General features: G+C 45.2%; 1 protein-coding gene across 5 annotated transcripts in view; it reads left to right on the top strand.

Moving 5' to 3' along the window:
- The window catches only part of TEAD4 (TEA domain transcription factor 4), a 79556-nt gene that overhangs the window by 1990 nt on the left and 63253 nt on the right, over positions 1-14313 (top strand). For 3 of the 5 annotated variants that reach the window (XM_065584253.1, XM_065584249.1, XM_005307857.4), the window contains exon 3: positions 8054-8088. The exons of the other annotated variants lie outside the window; for them this stretch is intronic. In XM_065584253.1, the coding sequence (XP_065440325.1) occupies positions 8054-8088 (35 nt within the window). The remainder of the gene's footprint in view (positions 1-8053; positions 8089-14313) is intronic. 5 annotated transcript variants of the gene reach the window in all.

Here is a 14313-nt window from a genome sequence, read left to right as displayed (position 1 = left end):
TAGACTTACTAAAAAAAGAACAGGAGGACTTGTGGCACCTTAGAGACTAACAAATTTATTAGAGCATAAGCTTTCGTGGGCTACAGCCCACTTCTTCGGATGGGCAGCCTGCCGCCTGTTGCTGCATAATGTCACCTTACAGGGTTTCCCTAAATCCTGGCCTGGATTTTGCAGTCACTCACTGGACTACAGGGTATATACTTGTCTAAGACCACGGGACAAAAAGGGACGTTCAGTGGAAATGGACAGCTGATCATATCAAATATATTTGTTTGGTTGTTTTTTTCCAGAGAAATTCAGAGTTCAACTAGAATACAATAAATTAGAAAGTGTGAGATTTCCTGTTGTTGTTAGGTGATAGGAATCTCTTCCACCCCTTCTGACTTTCTTGCATGTGCTTTTGTATTTTGAAGTCTTTCTTTAAAAAAAAACAACTATTAAAATAATATATGAAAATAAAAACAACTAGTTTAGAACTTTAATGGAAACCAATTTCATAGCAGCACTGACAGTTTCGGGGGGGTTTCCATCAGCCAGTGACTGTTCTTGTGAGTCACATTATGGAGAAGAGGATCAGAGACAGCAAAAGGTTTAGAATAAAGAATTGTAAGAATACACTCTGGGTTTTTCTGTCTAAGTCATTGACTTCAGTGTGAAGAACGCTATACAGAGGACTGGGGTGGCTGTTGAACAGTAAATTGTTCACAGGAACGTCTGCAGAAGACACACTGTTCTGAGGGATTGTTACAGTCATCTTCAGAGCTTTTGTCCCCAGTTTTGTGTAAGTTTTTACATTTAAAATTCAGGTGTGCCATTGATAAGGCCCTGTCTCGGAATTCTTGGTTCTGTAGCAACTGAGCTCAGTCAGCCCCAGGGGAGTTCAGAAAGTTAACTCTCTCTGACCAGGCCATTAGGATATTTCAGAGGGAAGCAGCAATTCAGCTTTATCTGTTCATAGACATTAAAGACCAATTACTTCCTCCAACCCATCATCCCTCTCTTGGGCGGTGGGATGCAATGCAGAATTGTTCCCTAAACCACATTTGATAGTGTTTTGTCCAATCTGGTTTTTAAAATGCCAAGTGATAGAACTTCCACCACTTCCCATGAGAGGCGTTTCCACACCCTAATATGTGTCACTGGCAGGAAAGTTTTCCTAATATTCAGGCTAATTTTCCTTTTCTTAACATTCCATTACTTCTGTTTATGCCTCAGTGTACCACACTAGGTAATTCATCGTTTTCTGTCCATGGTGTTTACACTCTTTAAGTACTTGTGAACTGTTATCATGTCCCTCTTAGCCCTTTTGTCACCAACCTATACTTTTAATCTCTCCTCATAAATCATTTCTTCCAGGCTTCTGATCGTTTGTGCTACTCTTCTCTGAATTCTCTCCAATTTGTCATCATCCTTATGGTGACGTGGGTTCCAGGATGAAATGCACTATTTCAGACATGGTCATGCCAGGCCTAACGAGAGGACAAGTGTCTCTTTCAGTGAAGTGATGTCTGACAAAATGACATTGATCATTTATGCAGCCATAGTGCCTTGCAAACTCATATCTGATTTGTTCTGTATGCCCATTCTAGGGTGTCTTTAAGCAGTGCTGCTTCCAAGGTTTTCCCCTCACATTGTATATCATGCCATTTTCCCCTAATTGTACTGGCTTTAATTTTTCCACATAAAATCTTGTTTTGCTTTTTTCTGCCCTTGTTTGTTTCTAAGCTCCCTCGGCCCCTTTAAATCATCTCTGTTCATTGTTGTTTGTAACTCTGATTCGGCATCATCTGCAAATTTCGTTAATGTGACATTTATTCAGTCTTCCAAATCATTAATTAAGATGTTAAATAAAACTGGACTAACACCAATCCCTGCAACTCCTCAACAGACACTGCTACCTCCTTGATACATTGTTATTTATCCTTCCCCTTCGTTTTGCCCCCTTTACGCCAATTTTCCATCCATCCGAGCCAACTTGAATTACTTTTTCAGTTACGATTTCCCAGAAGAGAAGCAAATGCTTTCCTAAATCTAAACTTATTACATCATCTACAACCTTTCTTTCATTTGCTAACTTTGCAATTCTGTCCCCACTCAAAAAGCAATCGAGTTTGTCAAGATTTACGGAGGACTTTATAAACTCATATTGCTTTGTTCATGGTTCACTGCCATCCATCTAGGCATCTCTCTGTCTAGGCATCTATGTTGTGCTTATCACCATGGTAAATCAGCACCTAGTATGTTACCCCTTAGAGCCCTGATCCAGCAAAGAGCATTACAAAAGCCCAGGATTCTGCCTGCATGGAGCTACTTGCAGGATCTTGAAAAAGATAAGTAGTTAATCTCCCCCTCCTTATTTTTGTTTCCACCCTTTGTAGTCTCCTCTTTCTGGAGAGTATTCAATCACTCCCAATTGTTTTTTACACCAGACAAAGTAGGCATTTTCCTGCTAGGGAAGGGCAGTCTTTTTTAGCTAAGGGCACCACAGATTGAGGCATTGGCCCCATTCTTGGTCTGTTTTGTAAGCTTTTAGCTCCCCTGTTCATATCTCATTTTTGATACCAATGCCACTAGCTTGGTGGTGTATTCCAGCTGCTGGGCTTCAGTGCATGGGGTGGAAGTGGTCATGTGTCTTTGGAGCTTCTGCTGTGCTTTTGTCATAGAGAAAATAAATTAGCGTAGTCCTCACAGTGTTTCCCTTCGAACAGTATGATAACCATTCATGAGAGATGTCCAGTCAAAGTCTAATCCCCGTAACCAATAGCTGCAGGGCAATAAGGAAGGGAGGGAAGGTCAAGAGAGCACTGAGCACCTGTAGCGTGAGCAGTGAGTGTGTGAGACAGCTCAGCTATGGGATGGTGAAGAAATAGGGATGATGTGATGATTTGTGTCAGCCCATCCGGGCTGAAAATATCCCACCTGAGTTAGCCCCTGGATAAAAAACACGAATATTGTACCTAGTGCAGGGAATGTACCTGGGACTGGTGTGATTTAAAGGGACACCCTCAACTTGAAATCTAGTCTGTTTAAAAAACGGAGTTAAAGAAGTTTGAGGTCCCACGCCTGCCTCTGAATCCCTCTGCCAATGTTTGTACATTTACAATATCATTTTCCTAATTTTAAAAAAAGCTTTTTTACCCCCTCTCTCTCTCCCTTGTTGCTGTGTGAAGGACTCACGCAAACAACAGGGGCAACTGACTATACAGAGGAAACAATGAAAATGGCCAGATCACATCCATCAAGTAAGCTAATTGGAAAAACAAAGACAAATAATAGTTTGTCTCTAATATCCCCCAGTCACAGATGTTACACGTAGCCATAGGTAAAAGAAATTCAGAGAAAAATGTAAGCTTGGCAGGGGGCCCCTCTTGCCCTGCAAATTAACCCATTGAAGATCTATAACCTGCTGACCTTCCCTGGGAAAGGGAGCTGGGAGATCAGAGAGACAAACTATAGGGCCTGCAGGAGATACTTTCTCATAATATGTGAGGGAAATTTAACCTGTGTGTGGCCTTTTTCTTTCACTTTCAATTGGTGCTACAGTTTGACCTCTATGAAAGAGGCACCTGGTTTGGGATTGTAGATAGAGAGGTCCTTGTGTCTTGTGATGTTTTCTGTTTTCTTTCTGTGAAAAGCCTAATAATCCAGCACCCTAGAAAATGGGGAGACTTGGTTAACACAGGCCAGCGGGCCCAATTCTGATCTCTGTTACACTGGTGTAAATCGGGAGTAACTCCACTGAAGTCAGTGGAGTGACACTGAGGTGTCACTAATGGGAATCTGGTCATTGACTTCAGTGAGAACAGAGTGAGGTCAATGTTGAGTGCTTTTGAGTATCAGACTGAGGTGAGCCCAGAATCGGGACAAGAATGTTCTGTATCTGCGCCCTATTACAAATTAATTAATCTGATAATCTTTCATGAATACTGGCTCTGTAGTACAATCCAATTGCTTCTGAGTAACAAGCTGTAAACATTCAGTGGCTTCAAAGTGCATACCCCCAAAAATGGGGTATGAGGACATTTCCTGGGTTCACACAAACATTCCTGCCAACCCCAGGTGCTGGAGATAGATTCTATTATGAGACTCATCTGTTTCCCAGTCATTCCTTAGGCCTCAGTTCAGCAAAGTACTTAACATCTTTCTTTAAGTGTATGCTTAATTCCAACTGCAGTCAGTGGGACTCAAGCACGTGCCTAAGTGCTTTACAGAATCAAGGCCTTATTTTAGGTAATTGGAGTGGCATGAAGTACAAATTTGTTTCTCTCTCGGGGCCACTGAAGGCAATGACTCGGTGTTGGGTGCTAACTGCACTGCTAACGTTGGGCAGGAGGGCATGCAGATTGTTACCCAAAGCAGGCAGATACCATGGTGATGGCCACATATAGAAATCTAAATAAAGAGAGCACTACAGATCTAGGGCTCTGATGGTATGTCTACACAGTAATTAAACACCTGAAGCTAGTCCAGATCAGTTAACTCGGGCTCAGGCTGCTGGGCTGTAAAATTGGTGTGTAGACATTTGGGCTTTGGCTTTGGGACCCTGTGAAGGGGAAGGGTCCCAGAGTCTCGGCTCCAGCCTGAGCCCAAATGTTTACACAGCAATTTTTAGCCTGAGTCATCTGAGCTGGGCTGTGCCACGGATCTTTTATTCCAGCGTAGACCTACCCTGAGCCTGTGTATTCAGAACTTAGGGTTACCATACGTCCGGTTTTTCCCAGACATGTCCGGCTTTTTGGTAATCAAATCCCTGTCCGGGGGGAATTGCCAAAAAGCCGAACATGTCCGGGAAAATACCGGCCAGGCACTTCCCCTCCCGCAGCTGTTCTGCTCCTCCCCTGACTCTTCGGCTCTGTTTAAGAGCCGAGCTGCCCGAGCGCTACCGGCTTCGGGCAGCCCCCTTGCCTCCAGACCCTGCGCCCCTGGCTGGGCGCTTCCCCTCCTGGGCTCCAGCTGTGCTGGGGAAGTGCCGGCCAGGGGCGCAGGGTCTGGAGGCTGCCCGGCAAACCGTGAAGCCGGTAGCGCTCGGGCAGCCCTTTTCGTGTGGCTGGGAAGGAGGAGGGGGAGTTGGGGTGGGGACTTTGGGGAAGGGGCGGAGTTGGGGCGGGGCCGGGGTGGGAAAGGGGCGGGGCCAGGCCCCCGTGGAGTGCCCTCTTTTTTTATTTTTTTAAATATGGTAACCCTACAGAACTGCAATCAGTGCTTACAGCTACTCTCTTGTGAGACTCAACGCAGGTTCAACTGCTGCAGTTGCTGGGTGCTGGCTTTGTCCTGAAGTTGAATATTTTAGGCACTTGGGGCAGGATTTTCTAAAGCAGTAAGTATTTGGACTAACTCTGTTCCCGTCGAAGCTCTCCTGAAGTTTTTACCATTGGCTGAATGGGAGCTGAGTTAGACCAATGTTGAGTGCGTCTGAAAACTCCAGCCTTGAAGGGCTAGAGAAGAGGCTAAGAGGCAGCATGGATGTAGTGCAGTGGTTCTCAATCAGGGGACCGGGGGCCCCTGAGGGGCTGCGAGCAGGTTTCAGGGGGTCCACCAAGCATGGCTAGTGTTAGACTCGCTAGGGCCCAGGGCAGAAAGCCAAAGCCCCACTGTGCAGGACTGCAGCCCAGAGCCCCGGGCCCCGCCACCTGGGGCTGAAGCCTGAGCAACTTAGCTTTGTGGGAGCCCCCTGTGGTGTGGGGCCCCGAGCAATTGCCCTGCTGGCTATCCCGTAACCCCAGCCCTGGCTTTTGTATTCAGAAAAACAGGTGTTGTGGCACAGCTGGGCCGGGGAGTTTTTATAGTATGTTGGAGGGGGGGCCTCAGAAAGAAAAAGGTAGCCACTAGACTGGGTGTTCTCAACAACCCAGGATTGGGGAATTAGGAGATCTTGATCCCAATTTTCAAAAGTAACAGAGATTTTGGGCTCCTCAGTTTTTGGGTACCCAATGAGACACTTTGCAGGGGCTTGATGTTCAGAAAGTGCTGAGCACCTGTCCTGTGAAAATTAGGCCCCTGTCAGATGTCTCAGGCTGGGTGTCCAAAATCAGTAGATATTTTTGAAAAGTTGGTCCTTAGTTCTTATCTGGGCTCCGCCACCAATTGTGAGTGGGCGAGCCACTTTGCTCTTTTGTGCCTCAGTCTCTCCAGATGTAAAATGGAGATAGTGATATTTTCACCTCCTGTATTAACTTTGGCTGGGATCTTCAAGAGTTTTGACTTTCAGTGGATTTGGGTGTCAAACTCCTGTAGCCTTCTTTGTAATTCCCAGCCGTCAGTGATCACGTGAGGAATAATCATTGGCAAAGCACTACAAATGACTTATTGTTTTATTACAGTAGTTTTGCTCTAGAGAGACCTAAGCATTTTAAACAGTGACTCTACAAGCTGGTCTAAGCTTGAATGAACCATTGTGTTTTAACAAAGGCACGAAAACTAACACGGTTGATAATTCCAGTGTGGACGAGGACACAATTATTTTAGCTGACTCTGGTTAGCTCTCTCACTTGTTTTACATCAGTATAGATCCTTCCACTTCAGTATCACCAATCCCAATCTCCTCTGGTGTAAATGAGAACAGAATCAAGCCTTGAGTCCGTGCGTGCTCTTTTGAGTTCTGTGTTCTGTTCTCTCATCATCACAAATGGCACTTACTGCGTGTGTGGCCTTTGGCACGATCCAGTCTTATCTCATTGCATCCTGTTTTAATACGTAATCAGGGGCTGCACTGATGGAAATTCTCATCCCTCCTTGTTTTGATTTATATCACTGTGCTGGACACTGCATCCTCTCTCTGGTTCAGACCAGGCTGAGCTACTGCAGTCATTTAAGACTCTTGTTTTGCTTTACTCAGGAAGTCAGGTGCCATGTGCACAGCAGCTGCTGCAGGGAGATTCAATGTACCAAGCAAACTGAGCGCGTGCTAGGGCTTGTATTAAGCACTCAGTGAGAACCCAGGCTTGCGTGTGATACGATCTCAGAGTAGCAGTGCTACAAAAGATCTTTCCTTCGCAAAACAGACTTGTCCGGTAGTGAGACGACACAGCAGTCGCACTGTGCAGTCTGGAGGAGCAGTGACTCTGTCAGTTTGTCTGACATACATAACAGAAATCTCAGTTCTCATTTCCTCCCTGCCTATCCTTGTGCTGCTGCTCACCTTTCCCCACTACCAGCAGAGTTCATACTTCACCTGGTACTTGCATTTGAAGCTTTTTGCAAATCCAGATATTCCCGAATATCATTCAAATGACTAGGCTTCTGAATCTCTCTCAAATTTCAGCAGCAGCATAATTACCCTTCCCTATGTTGAAGCCTATCTTGGGTCAAGATTTGTGCTAATTTCCCATCAAGAATACAGGGATCAAGAACTCTCTCTGCAACTGCACCTATTGAGTGCTGATAGCACAGTACAATGCTGTACAAGACACAGATAGCTGTCAAGACTGCCCCTGCTTCAAAGAGTTTATAACCCATAGAAGCCAGACACAGAGTAGATTGGATGCACTGGGAATGACTATGATGTAAAAATACATATTGTTGAATTCCTGTGGACATCAGGGAAGAATGGAATCTTCAAGAGGAATTTGAATGAGGAGATGATGGAGGCTGCATGGATTAGAATGGAGGGAGTTGCATGGAAGAAAGCCCAGATGTGAGAGAAATGGATTAACGGGGCATCAGGCCTGGTGTCACTGGGGGAGCAGAATGGTCAGGGAAGAGGCTAGGTTAGAGATGAAGACCAGGGCAAATTTCTGAAAGGACTTGGAAATGAGGAAAAGTCTAAAAACTTGGGTTTTGCTCCAGCTCCCACTAAAGGTAATAGAAAAACTCCCAGGGTGAAATTGAAGTCGATGGCAACACCCCCATTGATTTCAGACAGTCCCTGCCCCAAAGAGCTTATTGACTCATATTGATGTTTGCTGCCCTTCTCTTTTCCCCCTGCAAACTTTAGCTAACCCCATGTATTCTTGTATTTCTGCCTCCTTCTCCATTTCCAGTCGTTTTTATTTTAATTTGTGGGCATCCCTTCCTGAAGACACATTTATTTATTGCATGCATTCTTCTTTTTCAGAGGAACTGAGAATTTCTGGGTCTCCTTCCACTCTGGTGAGTTTCAATGCTATTTCCCATTGCACCTTACTAGCTAGATTTCTTAATTCCCCAACATATGCCTTCCTCACATCAAAAGCTCTGCTGCATTGTGTGAACACATCCCTTGCCGTGCTGAATTCAAGTAACTGGTGGTTACTGGTTCCACGTTGCCTATTATTCTCAGTCAGTGCCTCTCTCTGAGTAAGAAGCAGCTGTAGAGTGCCTTCTTCTCTGGCTGGAATCTTTATGGGTTGTTAGATGGCATCTATGCTATCTTAGGAAGTTTTTTGCAGGTGTCTGTTTGGATGGTATTTGTTACTCAACAGACATCTAGATATAATAGTTAAAATCCTCTACAAGAACAGGAGTACTTGTGGCACCTTAGAGACTAACAAATTTATTAGAGCATAAGCTTTCGTGGGCTACAGCCCACTTCTTCGGATGCATAGAATGGAACACACAGAAAGAAGAGCTGAGCTATCATCTGCAGGAGAAAAAAAACCTTTGAAGTGATAATTGACATGACCCATAGAAGGTTGCTACAAGAACAGTGTTTCATGACCTGTCATTCTACAAGAACAGTGTTTCATGACTCAGCATACCCTGAGAGTTAGCCCCAGGATTTTTCATTATTTGTATTACAGCGATGCTTAGGGGTCCCAACCAAGATTAGGGTACCACTGTACAGACACATAGCAAGTGATAGTCCCTGCCCTGAAGTGTTTACAGTCCAAATACATAAGACAGACAGAGGGTGAGATGGGAAACAGAGGCACAGAGACTTGCTGACGGCACACAGTACCTCGGGGCAGAACCACGACTAGAATCTTTGTCACCTGACTTCCAGCCCAGTGCTCTATCCACTAGAGCACACTGCCTCTCGTTCCCGCGCTGGTGTCCAGGAGGCATGTAGCAGGGGATCTGTGCCTAACATATTGTGCCTGATACTGACTCACTAGCAGGGAGAGCACTTACACAAAGCAGCTCTAAGAAAGCTGAACAACTGTAGACAGCTGGCTGCGATACTTCACAACCCCAGGAAAGTATGGTTTTGTGTTGAGTGGAGCAGCTGTCACAAACACTGCGGAGGAAGCTGCTACCAACAGTAATAACTTGGAGGATAGATATTAGGAAGCAGATGTGTCAGATTATGGAGTCTGTGTTAAGGATGTCCTCCCTGTCAATGAGGCCTCTGCGGAAGGGCCCTTGGCAGCTGTCTGTCCCTGCAGGAACTCTGAATCTCAATGAGATGCCATGTGTGAGAGGGAAGAGAGCAAGCACTGAAATTACCAGTGCTGGGGAGAACAGTTGAACTGAAGCTGTTGGAGCTGTAAGGGTTATGCCCTGTTGTTCTTGTGTTCGTTTTCCACTGCCCACAGAGCTAGTACATTAAAACGAAGCAGTAGGGACAGGCCATGACAAAGAGAAACACAGGTACCAAGAATGAAGGGAAAAAATAGGAACTGAGCAGAAGGAAGTGTAGTTGTGGTGGTGTGAGGGGCCAGCCTGTTTGATCTCTGCAAACATGGGTGTGGCCCCCCAAAACACAAGTAGCCACCTCTCTACACAAAATAAGGAGGGGAAGGGCTTCAGAAACAAGGATCAACTTAAAAAGCAACAGAGGGTCCTGTGGCACCTTTGAGACTAACAGAAGTATTGGGAGCATAAGCTTTCGTGGGTAAGAACCTCACTTCTTCAGATGCAAGTAATGGAAATCTCCAGAGGCAGGTATAAATCAGTGTGGAGATAACGAGGTTAGTTCAATCAGGGAGGGTGAGGTGCTCTGCTAGCAGTTGAGGTGTGAACACCAAGGGAGGAGAAACTGCTTCTGTAGTTGGATAGCCATTCACAGTCTTTGTTTAATCCTGATCTGATGGTGTCAAATTTGCAAATGAACTGGAGCTCAGCAGTTTCTCTTTGGAGTCTGGTCCTGAAGTTTTTTTTTGCTGTAAGATGGCTACCTTTACATCTGCTAGTGTGTGGCCAGGGAGGTTGAAGTGTTCTTCTACAGGTTTTTGTATATTGCCATTCCTGATATCTGACTTGTGTCCATTTATCCTCTTGCGTAGTGACTGTCCAGTTTGGCCAATGTACATAGCAGAGGGGCATTGCTGGCATATGATGGCATATATAACATTGGTGGACGTGCAGGTGAATGAGCCGGTGATGTTGTAGCTGATCTGGTTAGGTCCTGTGATGGTGTTGCTGGTGTAGATATGTGGGCAGAGTTGGCATCGAGGTTTGTTGCATGGGTTGGTTCCTGAGTTAGAGTTGTTATGGTGCGGTGCGTGGTTGCTGGTGAGAATATGCTTAAGGTTGGCAGGTTGTCTGTGGGCGAGGACTGGCCTGCCTCCCAAGGTCTGTGAAAGTGAGGGATCTTTGTCCAGGATGGGTTGTAGATCACTGATGATGCGTTGGAGAGGTCTAAGCTGAGGACTGTAGGTGATGGCCAGTGGAGTTCTGTTGGTTTCTCTTCTGGGCCTGTCTTGTAGCAGGAGGCTTCTGGGTACACGTCTGGCTCTGTTGATTTGTTTCTTTATTTCCTTGTGTGGGTATCGTAGTTTTGAGAATGCTTGGTGAAGATCTTGTAGGTGTTGGTCTCTGTCTGAGGGGTTGGAGCAGATGTGATTGTACCTCAGTGCTTGGCTGTAGACGATGGATCGTGTGGTGTGACCGGGGTGGAAGCTGGAGGCATGAAGGTAGGCGTAGCGGTCGGTGGGTTTTCGGTATAGGGTGGTGTTAATGTGGCCATCGCTTATTTGTACGGTGGTGTCTAGGAAGTGGACCTCCTGTGTAGATTGGTCCAGGCTGAGGTTGATGGTGGGGTGGAAGCAGTTGAAATCATGGTGGAATTCTTCCAGGGTCTCCTTCCCATGGGTCCAGATGATGAAGATGTCATCAATTTAGCGTAGGTAGAGAAGGGGCGTGAGTGGACGAGAGCTGAGGAAGCGCTGTTCCAGGTCAGCCATAAAAATGTTGGCATATTGTGGGGCCATGCGGGTGCCCATAGCGGTGCCACTGGTCTGGAGGTATATATTGTCACCAAATTTGAAATAATTGTGCGTGAGGATAAAGTCACAGAGCTCAGCAATAAGTTGTGCTGTGTCATCATCAGGGATACTGTTCCTGACAGCTTGTATTCCATCTGTGTGTGGGATGTTTGTGTAGAGAGCCTCTACATCCATGGTGGCTAGGATGGTGTTTTGTGGGAGGTCACCAATGCATTGTAGTTTTCTCAGGAAATCTGTGGTGTCACGGAGATAGCTGGGAGTGCTGGTGGCGTAGGGTCTGAGTAGGGAGTCCACTTATCCAGACAGTCCTTCAGTGAGAGTGCCAATGCCCGAGATGATGGGGCGTCCAGGATTTCCAGGTTTGTGGATCTTAGGTAGAAGATAGAATAACCCCGGTCGGGGCTCTAAGGGTATGTTGATTTGTTCCTGTGTTAGTGTAGGGAGTGTCCTGAGTAGATGGTGCAGTTTCTTAGTGTATTCCTCAGTGGGATCTGAGGAAAGTGGCCTGTAGAATTTGGTATTGGAGAGTTGTCTGGCAGCCTCCTTCTGGTAGTCAGACCTGTTCATGATGACAACAGCACTTCCTTTATCAGCCTCTTTGATGATAATGTCAGGGTGGTTTCAGAGGCTGTGGATGGCATTGCGTTCTGCATGACTTAGGTTATGAGGCAAGCGATGTTGTTTTTCCACAATTTCTGCCTGTGCACGTCGGCGGAAGCATTCTATGTATAGGTCCAGACTGTCATTTCGACCCTCAGGAGGAGTCCATGTGGAGTTCTTCTTCCTGTGTTGTTGGTGGGAGGGTATCTGTGTTCAGTGTAATCTTGAAAGTATTCTTTGAGTCAGAGGCGGCGAAAGTAGGCTTCCAGATCACCGCAGAACTGTATCATGTTTGTGGGGGTGCTGGGGCAAAAGGAGAGTCCCCGAGATAGGACAGACTCTTCTGCTGGGTTGAGTGTGTAGCTGGATAAATTGACGATATTGCTGGGTGAGTTAGGGGTACCCCTGTTGTGGCCCCATGTGGCAGGTAGGATTTTAGACAGCTTACGGTCCTTTTTCCTTTGTAGAGAGGTGAAGTGTGTAATGTAGATCTCCTGTCTTATTTTAGTAAAGTCCATTTCTGTGGAGGGTTGGTTATTTATGAAAGTCTCCAGGTTGGAGAGCTCTTTCTTGATGTTTTTCTGTTTGCTGTATAGGATGCTGATCAGGTGGTTCCTCAGTTTCTTTGATAATGTATGGCATAATCTCTCACTGTGGTCTGTGCAGTATGTAGATAGCAATGGATTTTTCACCTTCAGTCCATTTGGTATGATGTCCATCCGTTTGCATTTGGAAAGGAAGATGATATCTGTCTGTATTTGTGCAAGTTTCTTCATGAGGTTGATAGATTTCCATTCCATACGGCTAAATGCAGTGCCTTGCATGGTGTCAAGTATCAGAGGGGTAGCCGTGTTAGTCTGAATCTGTAAAAAGCAAGAGAGGGTCCTGTGGCACCTTTGAGACTAACAGAAGTATTGGGAGCATAAGCTTTCGTGGGTAAGAACCTCACTTCTTCAGATGCAAGTAATGGAAATCTCCAGAGGCAGGTATAAATCAGTATGGAGATAATGAGGTTAGTTCAATCAGGGAGGATGAGGTGCTCTGCTAGCAGTTGAGGTGTGAACACCAAGGGAGGAGAAACTGCTTCTGTGGAGAGAGAATGAAAAAACAGGGAAAAGGAGTAACAATCACTAGCTCAAAATGAGGGCACCCAAAGGGGACATCGAGAAGAGAATCCCGGACAACACCCACTGCTCTGAATCAGTGGACAGTGCCCAAAGGAACCCTGCCTGGATATGTGAGTTCAGAGTGAAAGGAAATAGGTAGAGATGGCTAGAAAATGGAATTTACATTGTGTGGGAAATTCTGACATGTCAAAATTTGGTTTTGTTCCAAATCGGCAAGTCCATGTTTCAAAAATTTTCTGCAAAACGGAAAGTCTAAAAAATATTTGATTTGGAAACATTGAAATATTTTGTTTTAGATAACATCTAAATATGATATTTAGAGGTTATCTAAATTGTTTCATTTTGGTAATGTCAAAGCATGATCGTATAAAGTATTTTGTATATATTACATTTCCTATGAAATACAGTATATGTTAAATATATGTAGCATTTCTAATATAATATATAAATAAAACAATCATATAATATGAACATCAAAATGTATTGAAATGATGAAGTTGAAATGGAACATTTTTACCTTATCTACGTGAAATATTTTGACACAATCTAAAGGAAACAAGAAAGTCAAAACAATTCATTTACACTTTTTCTTGTCAAAACTTGCAGTTACATCAACACATTCCTGAAAAATGTTTTGATTGCAACAAAACCGCATTTTCTTGTTCTGTTGACATTTTTTTGACCAGCTCTAGAGGGAGGCTGGGCTATCACGAAGCCTCCCCTTCCCCCAACCCCCTAATCCAGCATTCTCCTCTGGGTTGTTTTGGCCAAGTGTAAAGGGCCAGATGGATAGTCCTGTAAATAGACGTCTCAGGCAAAAGAGAGCAGGTATAATGCAGGCAGCAGCAGTTCCAGCTTCTGTATCACTGTAGCTCAGCCCTGATCCCTATTGAGAGATGATCGAACGTTCTGGCCAAACTCAGACCCACTTGACTGAGTTCTCCTTTCATGCTAGTGTACATCAGGAGTAGCTTTGGTGAGTGCGTCAGTCAAAGGAGAATCAGGCCCAATGGGTGAGAAAGCTGGAGTCAAATGCTCTTGGGCATCTGATCTGCTTAGAGTGTGAAAAAGGCGGCAGAGAGAGGGGGAAAAAATCAGGAGGAAGAATTAAAGTGAGCGAACTTCTAATGAGAAATCAATAAATGTGGTGTCTGTATACGGCACGTCTGTCTAGTTTGGAGAGATCATCTATCCCAGTGATAAACCAGAGGTTCCCCTTTAGCTGTAGGGGGGCTGGAACAGTTTGTATCGTGGGGGTGCAGAAAACCAAACTGAAAACCCTGTATATGATGGAATCCACTTCCTGCCAGGGGGTGCGGCAGCACCCCTAGTTCCAGCACCTGTGTTTGGCTGGACAAACATTTAAAAACGAAGGTTGAATATGACTTGGGGGTGGGCCCAGGGGTTCAAATGACAGTTTGCTAACAAACCTGCAAACCCAAGAAATAATGGGTAGGCTTCACAGCGCTTGGACTCTGCAGACTTTGCCTGATCCTAATGCA

The sequence above is a fragment of the Chrysemys picta genome, chromosome 1 (genome assembly GCF_011386835.1).
Source record: "Chrysemys picta bellii isolate R12L10 chromosome 1, ASM1138683v2, whole genome shotgun sequence".
In the NCBI taxonomy this organism is placed as follows: domain Eukaryota; kingdom Metazoa; phylum Chordata; order Testudines; family Emydidae; genus Chrysemys; species Chrysemys picta.
Note: the sequence above shows the minus strand (reverse complement) of the source record. Positions and strands in the feature narration are given on the sequence as shown.